This window comes from Macaca mulatta, chromosome 16, assembly GCF_049350105.2.
Source record: "Macaca mulatta isolate MMU2019108-1 chromosome 16, T2T-MMU8v2.0, whole genome shotgun sequence".
Lineage (NCBI taxonomy): Eukaryota > Metazoa > Chordata > Mammalia > Primates > Cercopithecidae > Macaca > Macaca mulatta.
Window position 1 is genome coordinate 50339604 of NC_133421.1, and position 25454 is coordinate 50365057.

Below are 25454 nucleotides of genomic sequence, written 5' to 3' on the forward strand. Positions count from 1 at the left end.
AATACAAGTTCTCATTAAAATAATTACCAAAGTCAAAACTTACCTTCCCTCCAGCTTGGCCCCGTACTGCAAAACAAAATAATGTTGATTCTTCTGCATTTCCTTCCATCTTAAACTGTGCGAAGCTAGCTGCATGTCCTTCAATGGGCTGAGACACTTTCCTATCTACAGAATATAGCTGCATAGCTCCCACCACACGATTTTGCTATAAAGGATCAAAGAGAATAATGTTTGGAGACCCATAAACCAAAAACTCTCAGATTCATCAAGTAATGAAATAACTAGAATGCTTTGTCATCTTTAGCAGGATTTATAATTATTTGTGACTTCATCTCTCAATATAGATTTGATACTTCTTAACTTAAAATCAGCCCCAAACATTATCTTGTTAAAGCTTAACATTAATGTTTAACATGTGCCTCATACACGTCTTAAACAAAAAGGTACAGAAGCATTCATTTTGCAGTAAATACTCCATAATAAATCCCAAATCATTCTTTTTTTTTTTGAGGCGGAGTCTTCACTCTGTTGCCCAGGCTGGAGTGCAGTGGCACCATCTCGGCTCACTGCAAGCACCGCCTCCCGGGTTCACGCCATTCTCCTGCCTCAGCCTCCCGAGTAGCTGGGACTACAGGCGCCCGCCACTGCGCCCGGCTAATTTTTTGTATTTTAGTAGAGACGGGGTTTCACCGTGTTAGCCAGGATGGTCTCGATCTCCTGACCTCATGATCCGCCCGCCTCGGCCTCCCAAAGTGCAGGGATTACAGGCGTGAGCCACCGCGCCCGGCCTCCCAAATCATTCTTACAGAAACTCAATTTCTACTCAATCTCCACAGAAGAGCTCAAAACGCTTGATAAGAGCATTCTGAAATTATATGTCAGTATAGCAAGGGAGCGAGGAAGGAAGAAAGGAGGGAAGGAGGGAGGAAGGAGAAGAGAAGGGGTGTGAGGGAGGAAAAAAAAGGTCTTCCAAAATAAGTGAAATTCAACAGGATTGAGTATAGAAAGACCTAATCTCAAAATAAAACTGCATTCTGGGCACCACAGTTTTCTAAACCTCTTCTTTATAAAAAACTAGTTAAAATGTTACCTGTGCAGATATACCAGTCAGAAGTAACCACTTTTGTTTTGCATCTGTACGGTAATTGATAATCTGGCACCCTGCAAGGCTAGAATGGCGATCAAACATTTTCACTGGCTGAGACTCTCCTTCCATACTCCAGTGATAAACTGCATTATCGGTAACAAGAGCAACCGTATTCAAAGAGATCCATTTCCAAAAGGTGACATCATCAGTCATAGTATGAGCCTTCATTTTACTTTTCATTTCAATGTTAAAAATCTGAAGAGTTTTCCCAGCTAAAAACAAAATCAAGAATTATAAATCATTAAAAGCGTAAAGTTTAGAATGAATACCTACCTAGACTAGCTCTGTAACTTCCAAACAAAAATATTTCTATTACGAGACTAATAACTACAGGAGTTGCATCAATACAGCAGCAACCATTAAAGAGGTAACAGCTAAGACTAAGCAATCTACATCTACATTTTAAGCAAAAACTGTATTATCGCTAATAAACACACTTTAAACAGTATGACTTCCATGGAATTCTAAATCCCAACTTAAAGTAAGTCTAATGAATAGTTTTCTTAACAATAATTGAAAACAAAGCCGTTAACTTCATACTTGTAATTAAGTATGTTTACACATAAACTTAGTTGCATCGACACAAGACAAAGCAACTCTGATAACAAACACGTAGGGGAAAGAAAATGTACTTTTTTAAAAGCAGTCATCTCTCATCCAAATAAATCTTGTGGAAACTGCTTTTTACAAAGAGGATCTGCTTCAATTCTGTCTTGTTGCCACTAGCACATAAAAGAAATGCATGCTACATTTAACTGGCTTAAGATAACAAAGGGAAGGTAGAGGTGCTGGAGGAAAGGAAAGGGAGACAAAGGAAGAGGATAGTTTCAGATGCTGTTAATATACGGGAGGTAAGAACAAAGTTCAAGCTTCATCCAACTAAGAAAGCAAGGATTTAGTTAAAAAAAAAGGATGAAATTTGCCTTGAGTGTTAAGAGTCACCAAGTCAGATGCAAAGGCTTGTACTTGTAATTTGAAATCCATCAGTTCAAAATGTGATTTGGTATAAATTAATAGAGGCCAAAGTCCACAACTATCACTAGGCTATCAAGATTAGTCTTTAAAGACTAAGAAAAACACCATTCCTGAGACACAGAGAATCTGGCTCCTGAAGGACCGAAATTTTAAGATTCAGGTGCTGGGGCGACACAGAAGGGGGGCAAAACATATAGCTTTGTACTACAACCCTCCTTACCACATGTGCAAAAATTTCTTTCATAAAATGAAGAATGTTATTCCCATCCCACACAGTATGTAAACCACAACCAGACTTGAAAAATTGTGAGAGTTACAGTCCTGTTTATAAAAAGAAGCCAAGAGGTTCAAAACTGGCTTCAGAGGGAAGCAGGATTTTGAACTGACTGACTTTCCTTTGCTGCCTTCCTCAATCCCCAGATTATTCGGGATTGGAGTATATATATAAGTGTAGTGGTTTGGGGAGGGGGACAAGAGATGACAGCTTGACTCCATAGTGCAGACATATAGGGACAAATCTATGATGCTATTGTACAATGCTCCGAAAATATTTTCAATTTATTCTTTTCATAGAACAGGACAATAACTAACACAATCTAATTTAAGATAACTCACCATCTGCACACATAAGAAAGCGTTAAGAAATGTGATAAGATAACAATAACATTAAAAATAGAAAAGAATTTTGGCAAAATTAAAATTATGGCCTTTTAACAGAGAGGTATGGGAACTGCTAAGGACCTGAATTTAAATTCTTTAAAGAGTCTGAAGGAAGCTTAATACCCTAAATAGAAGTAACAGAAGTAAAACACTTACTGTCACAAAACATCTGGTCCCATGTGAAAGCTGGACGATTTTTCCTTGAGATGAGATGAGCTTCTATCTTAGATATGTGATAGTGACTTATGTGTTTGAATATGCTAGTCCTACCCAACCCTATTTACTCTCCAACTAGTATTATTACTACATACAAAGTTTAAATCATGTAAAGCAAAGTCAAAGTTCGGCACCTCTAACAACTCAGTCACAAATTTATCAAGAAATTACTGGGAACTTGAACTTTTCTTCCTTCTATCAAAATGAGAAACAAAGCAAAAAATAGGCAATCAAATGCCTTTTCAAGAGTCAGTTTTTCACCGAGCCCTCTTAAAAACATCTGTTTTAACGGGTCAATTAGTCTCATCCTAAAGTTCAAAGGAATACAGGCTCTCTGACAGTCTAAGAGTCTTTGAACTCTGTTTATTCTAAGCTGCACAGTTCCCTTGTTGGGACAATTAAAAAGTCTGAATAAACTCAAATACACTTCACTCAAGAGCTTTAATATCCACCTAAATACAAACACACTTTAAACAATTACTGTAAATTCAAGCCCTTTCTAGAACCCAATAATCTAAGTGAAACACAAGCCTGAAGTACAAAAAAAAGCACAGAATCAAAGGCAAGTTTATTATCATACAAAATTCTGCCATGTTTAGGTGCTAATATTAGTAAAGTATGTTCTATTCCAGAATATGAATCACTAATTTGTTTCCTCTGTAGAGAGATATGTTTAGCACAGTCTTATACCAGATACAAAATATAAATGCATTTATTCTAAAACTTAAAATTATTCTAAGTAGATCTATGTTAAGATATTCCACAGATACATTCCAAGTAAAAGTCATTAAAGTGGTTTAAATCAAGTTCGGTATCAGCAGATCAATCTTCTCTAACCAAATTTAATCAATATACTTAAAAACGTAAACTCTAGTTATTGCACTTGCATAAATACATAGGAAGAGTTGGCTGGGCGTGGTGGCTCACGCCTGTAATCTCAGCACTCTGGGAGGCCGAGGCAGGCAGATCATGAGGTCAGGAGTTTGAGACTAGCCTGGCCAAAATAGTGAAACCTCATCTCTACTAAAAATACAAAAAAACTAGCCAGTGGTGGTGGCAGGCATCTGTAATTCCAGCTACTCGGGAGGCTGAGGCAAGAGAATCACGTGAACCTGGGAGGCGGAGGTTGCAGTGAGCCAAGATCGCACCATTGCACTCCAGCCTGGGCGACAAGAGTAAAACTCCGTCTCAAAAAAAAACAAAAAACAAACAAACAAAAAAACAAACAGGAAGAGTTTTAAGAAAAACCGACAATTTTTTATACCTTTCAGTGCAATTACTTTGCTAGCTGGATTCATGATGGCGCTGTCTGCTGAAATTGGTCTTCGAATTGGATTACTTGGGTCATTCATATCAATGATTACCACCTGGGCCTGCTCTCCTACTTTTTCTCTAATGCAGATGAATTTGTCAGACTCCATAGTCAGGGTACTGAAGCCAATGTTTGCTGGGTTGATACCCAGGTTCTGGAGCTAGAAAATATAATAAATATAATAATGTTACCAAGTGTATTCCAAAGAGTTGACATTCATATATGCTCATCAACACAAATCCTCACTTAACATTAATGCTTCAAGGTCACAATAACATCTACATTATGTTAATTAAAGTGAGACTATTAATAGCCAAGTATTGGACCTTCTCTTCTTCCAACAAACATGGCATTCAACTGTTTCAAATAAGAGGTAGAACAAATACAGATGAAGTTAAAGGAAAGAGCAATATCTGCAAGGCAGCACTCATGGTTCAAGCGATTTGAGGTAATTGAGTTTCTTGATTTATTTTAAGACCTTGGAACTATTGGACCAGTCCTCTCTTACCCCCCTTAACATGTAGCTGTTATTTGTTCACGCTTCAAGAATCTGAAAAATTAAGTTACAAGCATAAAAAGATTTAAAATGTCACAGAGTTCTTGATCTAAATAAAGGAACTTGAATAGCAAGAGCAAACAAGCTCTAATTCTGTGCAAAAAGTGCCAAAACAAAGATATGTAAGAGGGATCTTGTCAAAGGCTACACAGCTAAAGCAATGTGTTCAAGGGAGGCAGGCGAGATAATTCTCAATAGAAAGCGCATGTGGTAAAGCACAGAGATGTATAAGTGTGGTTGGCTATGGGAACTACAAGTACTTTTCTAACACTATCGGCTTGAGGGAGTACAGAATTAAGGTTAGAGAGATGAGCAAGGGCCAGACTGACAAGCTAAACATACCTCAGTAAGAATCCTAAGTTTATTCTACAGGCAAAGGGAGCTACTTAAGGATTTTAACAAGGAAAATAATGGAATTAGATTTGCTTTGTGTACTCAGAAAATACTAAAGTATCTGCTAAACAAATATAGAGGATCTAAAGATGGTAGGTCTTTGCAAACCAATTAAGCATGTAAGAACAAAAGTCACCAGTTACTAGGAGGAAATCTCTACCAGAGTGGGTTATTAATACTCTGGGTGACTAACTATGGTATAACAGATTAAGTCCTACTAAAAGAAGGTACAATGGAGGCTTTATTTTATTAGCCTTGGCCAGACTAGTTTTATCCCCCTTTCCTCCAAGGATAATATAATAAATTCACATGGTACAAAATACACACACACACACACACACCCACCCCAGAAAAGAAAAAGCATGGGAAAAAAAAAATCCAGTCTTTCTGTCACCCTTGTCCTCTAGCAATACAGTTTCCCTCCACAGACACCACCACTGTCACTATTATCTTATGGACTAAACCAGCCAAGTTAACTGTATTTTATTTAAATTCTCTTGTCAAACTCTTCTGCTAATAGTGCTTAAACATAACCAGGCCAGGCTCTGAGTAAGATATAAGACTACAAGGCTACATTTTACTTTCTCTTCACTCTTCTATCTCAATTACTGCTGGTATTGAGTTATAAATGTTGTAACTCAGTTATAAAGTGTAGTTACAGTAACTCAGTTACTGAATACAGGGGCAAGGAGTCAAACAACTGTCTAACCATTACTACAAACATCGTAATAAAGTAGAAGATTAACCTGCTTTACAAGCTCAAGTATATGCTGTAATGCAAGGCAAATACAATAGCTTCAAAGTATGTAACTTACATTTACTTATAGTAAAGGCTTATAAACCATTAATTTTAACTTCTTCCTGACTTTAACTTTTCTTTTGAGACAGGATCTCGTATCTATTTTTCTGAGTAGAGGGTCCTTAGACTCGTTAAGTTTAATTGATAATCAGCCTTTCCAATAATTGGAGAAAATATTCCAGTGGGCTCATAAAGTTCATAAAGCTATAAACCTAAAAGCAATTAAGTTATCCTGTAAGAATCCTAAGCTACCCTGTAAGAATTCTATGTTTCTAAGTCTCTACCAAGCCTTCACCTAAGGCACTGAGTTTCACCTGTCACAGTTTAAGTCCCACAGTGTTTGAGGAAGTCGGAGTAAAAATAGTTAGTCAAATAGTGAAATTAAATTCAAAACCATGAAAGAAAGTTAACCACAGACACTACTAACTGAACCCCAAATGATTCTAACAGATTCCTTCCTACTCCTCAACTTCAGAGGCAGGTGGAAGATGACTTTAAGAAAACACTATCAGAAAACAAAGAGGAGGAAAAACGAAAGTCAAAAACTTGTGTTTCCCATTCCTTGTTAGATCCCCAGAAAAAAAGCAGTAAGAAAAACACGTTGCATCAGTTAGCAATTACCTTCAGCCTCAGGGTGTTTTACTTGTAGGAAAAAAACCAAAGATTTGGCCTGGCACCTTGGTTCACACCTATAATCTCAGCACTTCAGGAGGCTGAGACGAGAGGATCCCTTGAGCCCAGGAGTTTGAGACCAGCCTGGGCAACATAGTGAGACCCCATCTCTGCAAAAACTTTAAAAAATAAGTAAATAAAAGATCTAGCTTTAAAGGGACAGAACTGCCTGCAACCCTAATCTATGTAATCCTTATATTACTTTCTCAAACACATGCTACCAAGAGAGCTATGCATATATATTTTTGATCTCCTTCAGGAATGTATTGGTACTACTCAAAACAATCCATGTGGAAAAGACATAAATCCTTTATTCAAAAAACACAAAATTAAACAGGAGAAAAGTGACAAACTTTTTTTTTTTGAGATGGAGTCTTGCTCTGTCACCAGGCTGAAGTATAGTGGCTCGATCTCAGCTCACTGCAATCTCCGCCTCCTGGGTTCAAGTGATTCTCCTGCCTCAGCCTCCTGAGTAGCTGGAACTACAGGAGTGCGCCAATGCACCCAGCTAATTTTTTGTATTTTAGTAGAAATGGGGTTTCACCATGTTGGCCAGGATGGTCTCGAACTCCCGACCTCGTGGTCTACCCGCCTCAGCCTCAGTCTAGACAAGAACAGAAAAGTATCCTGTAACATGTAATTCCTTCTTTTCCTCTCTCCCTCAACCTCTACTAGTGAATGTAGTGTTATTCTACTATGAATGCAGTTATTAGAAAAACAGTGATATGGGTTACTTCCCTAGGATTTCTGTCCCTGTTTGAGTTAAAACACCAGCAAACATGAACATAATTCTAAAGTTTCAAGTTTTTTTTTTTTGAAACTGAGTCTCATTCTGTCACCAGTCTGGAATGCAGTGGCGCAATCTCGGCTCGCCGCAACCTCTATCTCCCCAGTTCAAGCGATTCTCCTGCCTCAGCCTCCCAAGTAGCTGGGACTACAGGTGTGCACCACTATGCCCAGCTAATTTGTGTATTTTTAGTACAGACCTATTCCTACTGGCTAACAGAAGGTTAAATTTGCTTCCACCTCTTCAAATAAGGTAGGTAAGATTGTTTTCCTTACTGATGTTCCTTGCAAATGAGAATGTTTAGAACACTCAGCAATTCTTCCCGTATTTTCCTGTTATATATTCAAAAGAGAAATATGCCAAAGCACACAATAACAGGACAAGTCACTCTCATTAACTGCCAGTCTGGTTTAGGTATACCCTTACAATAGGAACATATAACAGGGTTGCCAAACTATATAACTATGTCTAGTAATATCAATATAGATTAAAACTTTTAAAATGCAACACATTTTAAAACAGGTTTTATTTTCAAAACAGCACATACTAACCATAAAGTATTCTCAGTCAGTTATAAAGGTGTGATGGTATATAAACTATACCACAAAAACTGTATTTTTATTCTTTATTTATTGAGACACGGTCTCGCCTTATTGCCCAGGCTGGAGTGCAGTGGTACCACTAAAGCCTCAACCCTCCAGGATCAAGTGATCTTCCTACTTCAACCTCCTCAGTACCTGAGACTACAGGTGCCACCATGCCTGGCTAATTTTTTTTTTTTTAGAGACAGGTTCTCCCTATGTTACCCAGGCTGGTCTCGAACTCCTGGGCTCAAGCAATCCTCCCACCTCGACCTCCCAGTGTTGGGATTACAGGTATGAACCACTGTGCCCAATCAGAAACTGAATTATAGACTATGGAACTAAGCACGGATAAAGTCAAAGGACATACCCAACATTCTCTATAAATTTGCAGGTATTTTCAGAGGACATATCTGAAATACATGTAGTATATCTGGATACATGTAGTATCCAAACTACAGCTACATTTTATTATCCTCTCAATCTGCAAAATGCCATTAGTGTTGAAGCTGGGGATATCCTATTTTAAGACATGCTTGGAAATTCCTATGATAAAGTTTTTTTTAGCTTAAAAGAATTCTAATTTTGCTGTTACAAGAATATGGAGTCAGTAAACTAGGGTCCAAAAAACGGGCTTGTTTTTTTGAATAGTTATCATGTGCATACAGTAAAGCACTAAAATCTCACAAAGGTTATACTACGAAAAGTCACCCACCCCATCTTTCCAGTAATACCCTTCTCCCCTAAGCAATTAGAGATACTTTTGCATCTCAGAGCTATCCTGTAGCATATGAAAGTATGTATTTCCTCCGCCCTTTTCCAACAGAATGGCACAAGACACAAAAGTATACAAATAAACTGCTTCCTTGTTTTTACAGAAAAGCACCCAAACTTTGTAACTCATTTGGTTTCCAGATTAGATTTTGGCCTGCAAGTGGCACCTAATCCTGGATCTAAAAAGGTAATTAAACAAATTTATTCCCTATTTATTCTTTAAAACTCTGAAGTACCCTGGAGTTACATGTTACAAATGATTTTAAAATGCTTCCTTTCCCTGGCATCTCCTTCCTTCTCCATTCCAACTTCCATTAACAGGAAGAGGTGAGAAGTAAAAGGTAGGATTCTGTTTTTATAATGAGAAAATAGTACTTCGGCTTCCCCATAATCTAGAGCAGGGGTCCCGAACCACAGGCTGCGGACCAGTATCCGTCCGTTGCCTGTTAGCAACTGGGCCACACAGCAGGAGGTGAGCAGCCAATGAGCAGGCATCACTGCCTGAGCTCTACCTCCTGCCATTTCAGCCGCAGCATTAGATTCTCATAGGCACGCGAACCCTATCGTGAACTGTGCAGGCGAGGGATCTAGGATGCTCACTCCTTATGAGAATCTAACTAATGCCTGGTGATCTGAGGTGAAACAATTTCATCTGAGACCATCCCACTCCACTCCCACCCCACTTCCACCCCCGATCAGTGGAAAAATTGTCTTCGACAAAACGGGCCCCTGATGCCAAAAAGGTTGTGGACCACTGATCTAGAGAACAGAGGCTGTGTTTATGTTTCCTCATCTGAAACATCTGAGATGACATTATATATCTCAGAGGTGTGAAGATTTAATGTGAATGCAAAGAACAATGCCTGACATCTAACAGCTCAATAGATACTGCCTTTTGTTTCGGTTTTTTTGAGATAGGGTCTCACTCTGTCACCCAAGCTGGAGAGCAGTGGTGTGATCATAGCTCACTGTATCCTTAAACTCCTGGGATCAAGCAATCCAGAGCTCACTGATATTAACTATTAACACTGATATATATATATATATATATATATTTTTTTTTTTTTTTTTTTTTTTTTTTTTGAGACGGAGTCTTGCTCTGCCGCCCAGGCTGGGGTGCAGTGGCCGGATCTCAGCTCACTGCAAGCTCCGCCTCCCAGGTTTACGCCATTCTCCTGCCTCAGCCTCCCGAGTAGCTGGGACTACAGGCGCCCGCCACCTCACCCGGCTACTTTTTTGTATTTTTTTTTAGTAGAGATGGGGTTTCACCGTGTTAGCCAGGATGGTCTCGATCTCCTGACCTCGTGATCCGCCCATCTCGGCCTCCCAAAGTGCTGGGATTACAGGCTTGAGCCACCGCGCCCGGCCAACACTGATATTAACTATATACAACGTATCAGTACTTTAAGCCAGCTCAAGATTAGCTTTTTTGCATTTGCATTTTACTATCTGCTTAATTCAGCTGTCCATAGGTTGGCTGAAACTCTGGAGTGAATTTCTTTTAACTACTGATAATAGATTTGTGGTCTCTGGCTGCTTAACTGACTCGGACACTACGAAATGCTTTTTTTTTTTTTTTTTTTTTTTTTTTAAGTTTGTTTTTGTTGGGGAGGTGAGGAGAAAAGAAAATTACACTTTAGGACTTCCAATTCTTTTTTTTTCTGATACAGGGTCTTGCTCTGTTGTGGCCCAGGGTGGAATTCCGTGGCCCAATCATGTGTCACTGCAGCTTCAAACTCCTGGGCTGCTTAATTCAGCTGTCCATAGGTTGGCTGAAGCTCTGGGTGTGAATTTCTTTTAACTACTGATAATAGTAGCCTTCCAAATAGATGGGACCACCCATACGCCACCATGCCCAGCTAATTTTTTTTTTTTTTTTTTTGTAGAGACAAGGTAGCACTTTGTTTCCCAGGCTGGTCTCCAACTCCTGGGCTTAAGGGATCCTCCCGCCTCGGCCTCCCAAAGTGCTGGGATTACAAGCATGAGTCACCGCGCCAGGCCAAAAAAAAAAAAAAAATTTTTTTTTTTTTTTTTTTTTTTTAAAGAAACTTCAGGTTGGGTGCGGTGGCTCAAGCCTGTAATCCCAGCACTTTGGAAGGCCGAGACGGGCGGATCATGAGGTCAGGAGATAGAGACCATCCTGGCTAACACGGTGAAACCCCGTCTCTACTAAAAATACAAAAAATTAGCCGGGCGTGGTGGTGGGTGCCTGTAGTTCCAGCTACTCGGGAGGCGGAGGCAGGAGAATGGCGTGAACCCAGGAGGCGGAGCTTGCAGTGAGCCAAGATTGCGCCACTGCACTCCACCCTGGGCGACAGAGCGAGACTCCATATCAAAAGAAAAAAAAAAAGAAGAAACTTCAGAGACGTAACTGAAAGTAACATGATCATTCCTGGATTCTGATTTAAACCAAACAATATTTAGGGACAACGAGAAAATATGAATATGGACTGGTTTTCTGATAGTTCTTAAATATCAGGGCGCTATAAATAATATAATAAGAAAATGTCCTGGCGAGATGTGGTAACTCATTCCTGTAATCCCAGCACTTTGGGAGGCTGAGGCGGGCGGATTACCTGAGGCCCAGAGTTCAAGACCAGCCTGGCCAACATGGTGAAACCCCATCTCTACTAAAAATACAAAAACAAACAAAAAAAATTAGCCAGGCATGGTGGTGCGCATCTGTAATCCCAGCTACTCGGGAGACTGAGGCAGGAGAATCGCTTGAACCCAGAAGGCAAAGGCTGCAGTAAGCCAAGATTGTGCCATTGCACTCCAGCCTGGGTGACAAGAGTGAAACTCCATCTCAAGAGAAAAAAAAAAAAAAAAAAGAAAGAAAGAAAGAAAATGTCCTTATTTTCTAAAGATGCAAGCTGAAGTATTTACAGGTAAAATATGATAGCCTGAATTTACTTAAAATGTTTAAGCAAAACAAACAAAGACAAGCAAATTTACAAGACTGGGCATGGTGGTTCACACCTGTAATCCCAGTGCTTTGGAGGTTGAGGTAGGAGACTAGCCTGAGGCCTGGAGTTCAGTTCGAGACCAGCCTGGGCAACAAGGGAAGCAGAGGTTGCAGTGAGCCGAGAGTGCGCCACCGCACTCCAGACTGGGCGACAGAGCAAGACTGTCTCCCCCCAAAAAAAAAGAAAAAAAAAACCAAACAAACAAAAAAACACATCAGCAATGAGACTCAGAAATCTACGTTGAATGCTCATCAGTTTTTAATGGTTTAAACTTTGTTTTTCCTGTCTTGGTTTTGAAAATATACTCCATTTCATTGTAAATATGGAAAATGGAAAGGGAAAAAAGTATCCATCCTTACTTGAGAGGGAGCAAAGCAGCATGCCTAGGTGCTACCTGAAAGGTTAAGGTGATTTAACACACATCAAGCTCTTAGTGTGGGAGCACAGAGCACTCTATTATTTGATGAACTTCTAGTTCTGGGACTATGGTATTATAATATAGACTGTTCGTAGTTTTGCTCTTGTTGCCCAGGCTGGAGTGCAATGGTGTGATCTCGGTTCACAACAAACTCCACCTCCCGGGTTCAAGCCATTCTGCCTCAGCCTCCCAAGTAGTTAGGATTACAGGCATGTGCCACCATGCCTGGCTAATTTTGTATTTTTAGAGAGATGGGGTTTCTCCATGTTGGTCAGGCTGGTCTCAAACTCCTGACCTCAGGTGATCTGCCCGCCTCGGCCTCCCAAAGTGCTGGGACTGCAGGCATGAGCCACCGCGCCCAGTCTGATATAGACTGTTCTTAAACAGACTGTTTTTGGCATCATGCTACTGTTATATACTCAAACCTTACCTGGGCTAACTTGCTTTGTTCACATGCTCCTAAAGACAGAATGGGGAAACCCTGATACATCAAGGAATCAGGAAACTTAGTGGTGTTGCATGAGCATCTTAACAGAATATATTAGTGATCAAACTATGAAAATATTGTTAAGAGGAGCAAAGAGGCCATGGTCCTATTGATATATTTAATTCAATACTATATACATTAAGGGCAGAAAATGCTAGCTTAAAACGTACGACCAAATAAAATCATAATTTTTTCAAGGCCTAATTCTTTAACTACCTAAAGACAACTCTCCATTAGCACCAAGGCGCACTCTCAGCAATCATTCCAATCTATCTGTTTGTGCCTACAGACACCACATAATTAAAGGAGTAATAGATTTGCTTTGAGCATACTAATTTCAACCATCAGTTCTCACATTTGATCAGTTAAGAATAAACTCATTGGAAATTGGCTTCTCTATAAGTATACCTAAGAGTTTGTTTCCTAATGAATGACTCATAAACTTGTAGTATAACTCATTCACCAGCTGTATCAGCTGAAAATCAAAATACATGAAAACCAGTTTATGACAGCATTACTAAGGACTTATGTTTCACAATTATTGCTTGGCTTCACACTTTCCAGATCCTCCTTGTTTCATCTAAATAGGGAAAATGTAAAGGAAGTATGTATGAGCTACTATATTTCAGATGGAGCAATTTTCTGCAAATGAATTTTGTATCTTACCAAGGACTTTAGAAGTGTTACCACTATAGAGTTAATAGGTCAACAATCTGAGAGACCTGATGATATTAGTATGTCATTCTGATACCATTAATCTCTCAATACAAGAATTTTTAAGTCAGTACTTAAAGATTTGGTTAACTTCCTAACCCAAGTATTTCACTAAACATAACTTCCTTTAAAAGCTCCTAAACATCCTCTACCTTCTCTAGTATCAATTACGGTGAAAAAAGATGCTGACAGCAGTCACTTCATTGAGCCCTTCCTGGAAACTAGCAGAATGTCAAATAAAAACTGCAGTTGCTGTATTCTACAGGAAATAAGAAATGCTGAGAATGCAGCATTCCTTTAGTTCTTCCATCAACAGGATACCAGCCACTCTTTTCTGTAGGCTCCACAGATTTCAAGCAACAAATAAAAATGCCTTTAATGCTTGCTGTCCCCACATTTAAACATGTAGTTTTTTTCTACTCCATGTTAGCCTTTGAGAGAATCACCGTCTCTTAGAATTTTTGATTCTGGTCACAAACTCCAAATTTAAGCAATATATTCAGGAAGCATCCACAGTTGGAGAGAGGTTGTCAGATTATTAGCTTTGGTAAACTACCAGGAGGCTCAAAGACAAAGAATTTTTCCTACTTGTAATCAATTGCTGATTGGAAATTTTCAAAAACTTTATATTTAATGCATTCTTAAAAAAGTATTCCAACAATTACATGATATCAGATCAATTAGGCCAATGTTAACCAAGCTGCAGGGAAATACAGGAGTTTTTATGCCCCAAATCTTGGAGATGGATATGACTTACCAAGATTATGCCACTGTGTAAATGCAATTCAGCAGCCCAAAACAACCAAATGCTGCTACCATAGCTACATTCAATGGAAGGGGCGAGAAGTTGTACAGAATATATCAGAACCTACCATTCGAAGAACCAGAAACGGGTTTACTTTGAGGGTTCAAGGCCAGGCACAATGGCTCATGCCTGTAATCCCAGCACTTTTGCAGGCCAAGGTGGGAGGACCTCTCAAGCCCAGGTGTTCAAGACCAGCCTGGGCAACATGGCAAGACCCTGTCCCTACAAAAAATAAAAAAACTGGCCATGTGTGGTGGTGTGTACCTGTAGTCCTAGCTAGTTGTTTGAGTCCAGGAGGCAGAGGCTGCAGCGAGCTGTGATTGCACCCCTGCATTCAGCCTGGGTGACACAGCAAGACCTCGTCTCAGAAAATATATATAATACTTATTGCTGACTTAGCATAAAGGATGTTATAAATGAATGTAACCAGGCAGACATTAAAGGCTTGGTTTCCTGATAAGAATAAAACGTCTGGACAGTCCCCTTAATATTCAAGTTATAAAGATCCTTGAGAAACTTCATTCTATGACACAACTTCCCAGCGACTTCACAAATATACATTTAAGTGGGAGCCTAGTATTACATTCCATCAACCCTATCACAATTATATATATTCATGTATCTTTCTACCCTATACTGAGGGACCCCAGGAAATTAGACATTATGCTCTATCCCACATTATTCTAGTTAGATCAATCATTTAAAGCACACTCAGCCTACTAGGTGCTACAAGTTATAAGACTGGAACCATTTTATTTTACAATTGGGTCACTAGAATATTTTTTTTTTCTTTTATTTTATTGAGATTGAGTCTTGCTCTGTCGCCCAGGCTGGAGTGCAATGGCACGATTTCAGCTCACTGCAACCTCCGCCTCCCAGGTTCAAGCCATTCTCCTGCCTCAGTCTCCTCAGTAGCTGGGACTACAGGAATGCACCATCACGCCCAACTAATTTTTGTATTTTTTCAGTAGAGACGGGGTTTCACCATGTTGGCCAGGCTGGTCTCAAACTCGTGATCTCAAGCGATCCACCCACCTCAGCCTCCCAAAGTATTGGGATTGCAGGAGTGGGCCACTGCACCCGGCCTGGAGTATTTTCCTGTGAGCTTAAATGCCACAAATACTGTTTTCAAATAAGTGAATGAAATAACTAACAATCAGCATGAGGAGTTACAGATTATCTCAAAATGATTTAATATTAACAAATTCAGGGAGTTCAAAATGACATTAAAATTATTAAACCACTATGATTTGCTTTCAATTAATACATATTGAGCATCCATTATTTAGCAACTTAACACAAACTCAATATTTCATGTACGATTTTTGTGTGAAACTGTCCCCTTTGCTTATTTTTGTGCTGACTGTAACTTTGTCATTACTAGTGAGGAAACAACCTAGGGGAGAAAAAACAGGTTTTAGGCTCTCAGAGGCTCTTTGGGGGTTCAAATGAGACTCATGTCTTCTAAAAACAAGACACTTTCCATCTCAAAAACTATAGACACTGCTTCACTATCTAAAATTCAGGGTTAAAAAACTACTATTACCTTGATTTTTTTGGTCAGGAAGAGGATGTGCCCTAGGTGCTCATAGTTTTGGGGATTTTTTTTTGTTTTTGAGACAGAGTCTCGCTCTGTCGCACAGGCTCGCATGCAGTGGCACAATCTCGGCTCAATGCAACCTCCAGCTCCTGGGTTCAAGCAATTCTTGTGCCTTGGCCTCCTGAGTTTCTTTTATTTTGTTTTTTTAAATTCATGGTATTACAACTTCCTCAGGCCTGTTCCAAACACTAAACCCTTTTAATTTTGGTTCTTTCAAATTACAAAAATTTTCTTTCATTGAAAAGAGTTTCCATTCCAATTATTTTGGTTTCTAAAATTCTTAAATTTGTAACCTATTCTGTCACACACACACCACTTTTACTTAATTCTGGGATTTACTTCTAATTTTTTTTTTTTTTTTCTTTGGGACAGGGTCTCACTCTGTCTGCCAGGTTTGAGTGCAGTGGCACGATTTCAGCCTACTGCAGCCTCGACTTCCCAGGCTCAGGTGATCCATCCACCTCAGCTTCCCAAGTATATGGGACTGCAGGCACATGCCACCACACCCAGCTAAATTTTGTACTTTTTGTAGAGATAGGGTTTGGCCATGCTGTCCAGGCTAGTCTCAAATGCCTGGGTTGAAGCAATCCACCTACCTCGTGAGCCACTGCACCCAGCCTAAATTCAAAATCTTAAAAAAAAATATTACTCCTTCCACATTGCTGATTCATTCCACAGAGTAGGAATTCCAGTTCTGCTCTTAACTGATTTCAGAACCAATTGTTTCAGTATGTTTTATGTTATTACATCCCATTATCTCCATAGGTCTTTCTGTTCCTTTTACATTAACTTTTGCTGCATGCCACAGATGATGTCAACAATTTTGTAAAGTTTTCTTCTGATTCCATCTGAAAAAAATTTCTAGTATTTCTTCAGATCTCTCTCTAGCTCTGTAGTTTTCCCAATTATCATATATTTTAAAAATTCCTGAGCAGCTACTGTGTGCCCGACACTACACTAATGCACAGAGAGTTCTACAGCAAATGAGAAACTCCCTTCCACTTAGTATATGTAACAGCTACACAGCAATCACAACAATGCCATGAAGTTACAGGGATGTATGCCTAGCACAGATACATGTAGGGGTATATGCAGTGTCTCAGAAGAAATGGAAACAATCTAAAACAGGACACACAATATAAGGGAGGGCAGGGCTACAGAGTTTGGGAGTGGACACAGAATTAAAAATACCATATAGGCCCAAATAAGGTACTTATTTTCCCAGTTAATCATCCCAACACCCCAAAAAGCTGTCAGAAGATGTGAAGAAAATGGAACTCTCATATATTGCTAGTGGGCATGTCAAATGGTGCCACCACTGTGGAAAACAGTTTCGTGGTCTCTCAAAAAGTTGAAAGAGAGAAATTACCATATGACCCAGCAATTCCACTTCTAAGTATATATCTAGAAGAAATGAAAACAGGCATTCAAAAAAAAACTTGTATATGAATGTTTGCAACAGCACTAGTCACAACAGCCAAAAGGTAGAAAGAACTCAAATGTCCACCAACTGATGAAAGGACAAATAAAATGTTGATATATTCATTCAGTGAAGTATTATTCAGCCATAAAGGAATGAAGTCTGATATATGCTATAACATGGAAGAATCTCCAAGATTATGCTTAGTGAAAGAAGGTAGAAACAAATGGTCACTTATTGTATAATTCCATTTATGCGAAATATCCAGAATAGGTAAATCCATAGAGACAAAAAGCAAATTAGCAGTTGCCAGGGGATGGGAGGAGGGAGATGGCAGAGAGACTGCTTCACGTGTATGGGGTTTCCTTTTTGGGAGATGAAAATGTCTTGGAACTAGATACAGGTGTTGGCTGCACGACACTGTGAATACACTAAATACCACTAAATTGTTCACTTTAAAATGGTTAATTTTGTTATTTGAAAAAGTTTTGATCCCTTTACATTATAAACTCTTAGGGATTAGATATATTTAATGTACAATTCAACTAGTCATTTCACTTACTTTACAGACATTTAAAATCAGGCCACGCACAGTGGCTCCCGCCTGTAATCCCAGCACTTTGGGAGGCCAAGGCGGGCAGATTGCTTGGGCTCAGGAGTTCGAGACCAGCCTGGGTGACATGGCCAAACCCCGTTTCTACAAAAAATACAAAAATTGGCTGGGTGTGGCGGCACATGCCTGTAGTCCCAGCTACTTGGGAGGCTGAGGTGAGATGAGAGGATGGCTGGAACCTGGGAAGTCGAGGCTGTGGTGAGCCATGATCTCGCCACTGTACTCCACCCTTCGTGACAGAGCAAGACCCTGTCTCAAAAAAACAAAACAACACACACCAAACAAAATTATATTTAAACTCTTCATATGCATTTTTGACATCAGCATTAGAAAGTCATCTCCATTTCACAATGCTTTTCAAAAATCCATTAGAGTGCAATCATATTGATGCAATTTTATAACATCAAATCTATCTGCATATTAGGAGAGTTGTTTTTCCCTTATCTTTCTATGTAAATTATGATCTCTAGGTTGGGTGCAGTGGCTCATGCCTGTAATCCTAGCACTCTGGGAGGGCGAGGCAGGCAGATCACAAGGTCAGGAGTTCGAGACCAGCCTGGACAACATGGTGAAATCCCGTCTCCACTAAAATTACAAAAATTAGCCAGGCATGGTGGTGGGCACCTGTAATCCCAGCTACTCGGGAGGCTGAGGCAGGAGAATCGCTTGAACCTGGGAGGTGGAGGTTGCAGTGAGCCGAGATCACACCACTGCACTCCAACCTGGGTGACAGAGCAAGACTCCATCTCAAAAAAAAAAAAAAAAAAAAAATCATCTCTAGAAATATGCCCGAATGGACTGCTTTTCAAGGGATATTTAAATCATCTGCTTATAACATCCAACAGTTCCAACTGTGAGGTCATACACAGGAGAATTGTAGATGTGTAAAATTTGTCTCTCACTAATCCAGTTGATTTCAAGCCTACAGCAGCCTTTGCCAAACAGCATTCGGGTGCTCACAATAGAAGCAACTGTGACAGGACATAATACTATGGAGATTCAGTAAGGCTTTTCATAAGGAGACTCTTTCCTGAGGGTATTTGTGGTTAAAAAAAAAAAAAAAGAAACCTGCCTTAGATTTTCATAGTTCAATATGACCAAATATAGAGTATTGCAGAGACTGGAGAAAGAGATGAGTTTTTGTAAACCACGTTCTCTCTACTCGTCTTTTCCCCCTTATTATTCATCTTTAAATAATGAGATCTATCCAAAGTCAGCTGTTTGCCAAGCACAGCATATATACTGATAGTCTTTAGCTTCAGTCTGTCCACTCTGGTGGTTTTTTTAAGCCATCTTTCTCAGATGAGCAGCTAATCAGAAATAAATGCAAGTTGGCCAGGGGCGGTGGCTCACGCCTGTAATCCCAGCACTTTGGGAGGCTGAGGTGGGTAGATTATTTGAGGTCAGGAGTTTGAGACCAGCCTGGCCAACATGGTGAAACCCCATCTCTACTAAAAATACAAAAAAAATTCACCAGGCATGGTGGCGGGCACGTGTAGTCCCGGCTACTCAGGAGACTGAGGCAAGAGAATTGCTTGAACCTGGGAGGCGGAAGTTGCAGTGAGTCAAGATGGCACCACTGCACTCCAGCCTGGATGACAGAGTCAACTCCCAATCCAATTCCCGTTTTTTCATCTTCTATGACTCCCAGTTTCAACCCAGGGTCACGAAAAACTAAACCCTGAGACCCCGCAGTGTGCATCACTGAGGAACTCCAGAAATCGATGGATGCAGAAAATGAGAAATTAGAGAGTCTGGTGTAACTTGAAGATCTTGGCTTCAATAACTGGGTGGATGGTAGTTTTTCGCCTTTAGTATGGCACATATATTCAACTCAAGTGGACAAAGGGAAACTCTTCCAGGGTGGAGGGGAAGAACTAATATTTGAGTGTCTGTAAAGGGTTAAGGGCTAAATATTATACTATAAAGACACATACTGTAGTCTAACTTTAAAATTAACCGGAAATATTGTTTTAATAAATGAGGAAGTTGAGACAAGCTGAAAACCTGACAGAATCAAATAGGTAAGCCCAGATTAAACATCTGAGACATTTTCCAGAATAGCACACTGCAGAGTTTAAATTTTTTAACATAACAAAATACGGCTTTAATGGATCTGGTTCCTGTTGTTTCAGAAATAATCTTTAAAACTGTTTTACTTCAGAACTTAAAATCCTTATTTACTTAAGGATTATGAACAAGACGTATTAACAGTACTGGCAGTCTGCCTCCAAAGCACAACCCTACAAGTCTGTAACCATTTTCCCTTCTACCATGATGCTACTCAAAATGAACAAATATATTCCATTGTCACCTTCCTTTCCTATCCCCTTCATGCACAATTGCCTTCCTTGAGTTCAAGCTTCTATTTTTTGGTATAAACACAAAAACATGAATTTACAGTAAAACAGAAAGCAGAAAGCAGAAGCTTCCTCCTTTCACAAGTGGCTTCAGACTGGAACACATTCATTCTTTTCCGTAAGAAAAAGTCTACAGGGAAGTGTGACAAGTTCAGTCTTCTGAGAGGGATGTAGACAATCCTGGTTACAAGTTAACCGGATCCCAATCATCCTGCACAATTTTCCAATAGGAAATAGGATAAAGTCTTTAAAAAATATATACCTAATCATTCAAGGCATAAAGTCAGATGTTAGTTTGCTGTCTCCTACTTTTCTCATAATATAAAAAATATTTCCCGAAAAACAAACAACAGTACTACTAGAATCAAAGACCATCACAGCATAGATACAAACAATTGTGGTATATTTTGCAGTTCAAATGATACAGACCATTTACCAAATGAGGCAATGAGCCAAATGAAAGAACAAGTATTAAAAATCTGACTGCTCACTAGCTGTGTGATTCTAAAAGTTACCTGCTATGAACTTCAGTTGCCCAATCTCTACAATAAGGCTAATCCGACCTAAGCACAAGGGTTCCCTTGATAATTAAATGAGATAATAAACATAAATATTTAATACAGTTCTTGGCACATAACAGATGCTCAAACAGCTATAATGGCCAATGTATTTTGATTTTATGGAATAGATATCAGGACAATTAAGATTTGAAGAGTTATTGCCTCAAAAATAGGACAAGGCTTGGTGTCTCACACTTGTAATTCCAGCACTTTGGGAGGCTGATGCAGCAGACTGCTTGAGCCCAGGATTTTGAGACCATCCTGGGAAACATGGCAAAACCCCAACTCTACAAAAAAATACAAAAATTAGCTGGGTTTGGTGGTGCACGCCTGTAGTCCCAGCTATTTGGGGAGTGCTGAGGTGGGAGGATCACCTAAGCCCAGGGAGGTCAAGGCTGCAGTGGGCCTTGATCATGCCACTGCACTCCAGCCTGGGTAACAGAGTGAGACCCTGTCTCAAAAAAAAAAAAAAAAAAAAAAAAAAAAAGATAGGACAAAATATCTTAAATTATATCTTAATTTAAGGAGATAATACAAAAGAAGAGACTCACAAAAGTCTGACAGATGGGTTTTGCATAATACATTTAGGTCCAAGCTTACAGCCATCTCCTGAGTTAAGAGCATTAGCCACAGGCACTTGACCAAGAAGCGAAGACAAGACACCCAGAGCTGTAAACTTTGCTGTAGCTCAGAAGACAGGTTTATTTCATGAAGTAGTTTTCGTATGGCATATACGTACATGAACTAAAGCGGCAGCCTCATTCTAATATACAGGAGTAAAATATCAGCTATGAATCTACTGCTTATCTAAGTGAGAAGATTCACTTCAACACTACCACCCTAAAAAAGGACACATACAATAACTCTAACAAAGGCCTGACCGGCACTCCATATGGGTATTTTATCCGATATGATTCATTAAGATTTTTTTTCAAATATGTCTGATCAAGGAACCCTAATTTAAAATGTACCAGTGGCACACAATGAGACTCATGGGACATAATAAAAGGTTTATTTAAAAGTTTTTTGGGGGCAGTTTCAGAGTGTAATCAACTTTGTATCATATCAATTATTTGTATTAAATTGTGCACAATATCAAATGTTCAAATACATAAAAGATCCACAATCAAGTAGACAACATCGATGGTTGGAATGACAAGTGAACAGCCTTTGCCAACTCATCAATGGAAGCATGAATACAAGGTGTAGTACATCCTGTTTACCACCTTGTCCCTAAGGTCTAACATAGTTCCTAATCTGCAGTAAGTACTCAAATATTAGGTAAATGAACTAACCCCAAATACTTATACACCATAAAATGCTGGATCTGCAAATGAATATTGTGTCATTGGTTGAGATATCTGAATAAAATGTACTGGACAAAAATTATTTAGTCAATAATTAATGCTCCTAAAGTGCTACATAAAGTACTTTCACATACATGATCTCAGATCCTCATAATAACTTTGTGAGATAGTATGCCCATTTCCCAGAGAAAAAGAAGCAAGAGGTTAGACCTAACCTGTGTTGTCCAATATGGTAACCACAAGTCACAACCCACATACGATAATGAGCACTTGAAATGTGATTACCATAATTTTAAAGTAACTAAAATTAAATAATAACCAGTAAGTGATTCAATTACTGGAAAACTTAAATATGTTTGGGATCACTGAAGTATTGCATATCTGCTTTTCTTTTTCTTCACTTTTGTTTATTTAATATAGAGATGAGGTCTTACTCTGTTATCTAGGCTGGTCTCGAATTCCTGGGCTCAAGCAGTGCTCCTACCTTGGCTCACAAAGTGCTAAGTTTACAGGCATGAGCCACTACCCCCAGCCCCAAATCTGTCTTTCTAACTGTAAATTTTATGAACTCTATATGGACCAGGATTTCCAATGAAAACAGGGTCTGAATTGATATGTGATCTAAGTATAAAACATATATAGCCAGGCGTAGTGGCTCACGCCTGTAATCCTAATACTTTGGGAGGCTGACAGGCAGATCACAAGGTCAAGAGATTGAGACCATCCTGACCAACATGGTGAAACCCCATTTCTACTAAAAATACCAAAAAAAAAAAAAAAAATAGCTGGGTGTGGTGGCACGCATCTGTAGTCCCAGCTACTTGGGAGGCTGAGGCAGGAGACTGAACCCGGTTGGGGGAGGTTGCAGTAAGCCAAGATCTGCCACTGCACTCCAGCCTGGCGACAGAGCGAGACTTTGTCTCAAAAAAAGAAAAAAAAAACACACACTAGATTTAGAAAATTTAGTATGAAAAAGAATGTAAGGTATCTCATTAGTAAAATTTATACTGATTACATATTGAAATAATATTTTGCATAGCCCAAGTTAAATAAAATATATTAAATTTAATTTTATCTAGGCAGGGCATGGTGACTCATGCCTGTAATCCCAGCACTTTGGGAGGCCAAGGCGAGGGGATCACTTCAGCCCAAGAATTTGAGACCAGCCTGAGCAATACAGCGAGACTGTCTCTACCAAAAAAAACCCAAAATTAATTAATTTCATCTGTTTTTTCACTTTTAACATGGCTGCTAGAATACTTAAAATTACTTATGTGAAGTCAGGAGCAGCAGCTCATGCCTGTAATCCCGGCACTTTGGGAGGCCGAGGTGGGCAGATCATTTGAGGTCAGGAGTTGACGACCAGTCTGGCCAACATGGTAAAACCCCACCTCTACTAAAAATACAAAAATTAGCCAGGCGTGGTGGCAGGCACTTATAATCCCAGTTACTCAGGAGGCTGAGGCAGGAGAAGAATCACTTGAACCTGGCAGGTGGAGGTTGCAGTGAGCCGAGATTGTACCACTGCACTCCAGTCTAGGTGACAGAGTGAGACTCTGTCTCAAAAAAAAAAAAAAAAAGTATGTAGCTCACATTATTTTTCTGTTGGACAGCATTAGTTTCAACAACCCCTAAAGCCCTGTTCTGTCTACTATACCACATTGTTAATCTATAAACAAGTAGAGAGAACTCACCTCTCTGGGCCTAAGTCCAACAGAAAAAAAGCACTCTAGGATACTGTATAACTTCTCTTTCTAAGGCCAAATATTTTGTGTCAGAAGACTCAGGTACACATCCCATTCGGACAGCATTCCCACTACTTTGAGTCTCACTTTTTAGAAAGGTGTCTAGGGGGACTGAGTGAAGATCTGAAAGTACCTAGCCAAATTTACAGCACATAATAAGGTCTCAAGAAGTCTGCTGCTAGTCATCGTTCATCACCACCACTTTCCAAGACAGTATTCAGTTAAAACTTTTGAACGAGCATTTTAATTTTAGCTAAAGAAATATTCTAAATACATAAACATAAGTGGTGAAATAAATCTTCAAACTTACGAAACACATCAGCATGGCCTATAATTGTGCAGTCCAATGAGAGTCAGCTGTCGCTTGTGGCTATTTATATTTAAATTAATTAAAAAGAAATTGAAGCAAAAATTTAGTTCCTCAGTCATCAGCCACATTTCAAGTGCTCAATATCCCTATGTAGCTAGCAGACAGTTCCATCATTGAAGAAAGTTCTACTGGACAATAACTCAAAGAGAAAAAGCCACAACAGTTAACAATGACAGGAAAAACATCTTGTTAAATATAATTTGAATAACATACAGAGTTAAACAAATGTATGGAAAAAACAATTCTGCAAAGAAGCTGAGGACTCGATATAAATGGAACCTTTTACAAGCAAGGTACAAATTCCAATTACGCTAAGAAACAATTGTCCAAGAGCAACTACCAAGGTTCCAGAAATGTGAATTTTCCTAAATACTCAAATGAAAAGGACTGTGTTCTACACACACACCATTCTGTGTCTTATTTCCTAATCAGAGTGAAAGCACTTTCACTAAAATTAACCACACACTGAGTAAACTGACCATCAAGAAAATTCTGAAGAATATGATACATTTTAGACTTAGAAGCTATTCCCATGAGACTGCAGCATAATTTCAGGAAGTTTACCTCTTCCAGCGAGTACAACTAAGCATGTAGTAAATCCCAGTACTTAGCATTGATTTCTATTTGCAACCCAAACTAACTATAGCAAGAATCCCTAACATTTGACTCAACAACACATTCCATGCCTGCATTTATGCATCAATGGGGAAAGAACAGGGTAGGGAGATTTTTAATTGAAGACCCAAAGAATCTAGGAATACACTGGTATGTGTCAAGTGGTCTAAAGATACTTAATGTGCCAAAAAATTGAGAATCACAGGCAATATTTTATATATGTAGCCTAGGATTTTTATAGAATCTGCAATTCCAACAATATCTTGCTCAAATAGGCACTCATTTATTAACCGCTATCAGTCTAAACAGTCTAGGAAAAAAATCTTCATTTATTGACATTCATTTGCTGTAGGTGCATGCCTTGATGACAACAGATCCTTCAGTTGGATAATGCAGTTAAAGGGTATAAAAATAAGTTCATTTACAGTTTTACAAGCTAACTATACTCATACTTAAGTTCCTCATTTCTTGTTTCCAGTTTTTAATCCTACGTGTTTCAGAAAATTTTCTGCTACTTAGCAAACTGGTAGAAGCTCAGAGGTCAGAGACCTAAGACGCCAATTAAAATAATCCTTATTAGTTGGGCTCAGTGGTTCACACCT

At 39.2% G+C, this 25454-nt stretch overlaps 1 protein-coding gene and 1 long non-coding RNA gene across 10 annotated transcripts in view; one reads left to right on the top strand and one right to left on the bottom strand.

The window, feature by feature from the left end:
- Positions 1 to 25454, bottom strand: part of CLTC (clathrin heavy chain) — a 75412-nt gene that overhangs the window by 47157 nt on the left and 2801 nt on the right. For 6 of the 9 annotated variants that reach the window (XR_013406380.1, XR_013406381.1, XR_013406382.1 and 3 more), the window contains exons 2-4: positions 4263 to 4470; positions 1091 to 1359; positions 44 to 205 (exon numbers count right to left, since the gene is read on the bottom strand). Coding sequence is in view for 5 of the 9 variants with exons in the window: in XM_015119981.3 (XP_014975467.1) it covers positions 44 to 205; positions 1091 to 1359; positions 4263 to 4470 (639 nt within the window). In the remaining 4 variants the exon portion in view is untranslated. Of the gene's footprint in view, positions 1 to 43; positions 206 to 1090; positions 1360 to 4250; positions 4471 to 25454 lie in introns of all 9 variants that reach the window. The other 3 variants (XR_013406379.1, XM_077970847.1, XM_077970845.1) reach the window with 1 other exon arrangement.
- LOC144335513 (uncharacterized) lies at positions 10436 to 16241 on the top strand. Its single transcript, XR_013406423.1, has 2 exons — positions 10436 to 10754; positions 15231 to 16241. It is a non-coding gene; the product is annotated as an uncharacterized LOC144335513 (long non-coding RNA).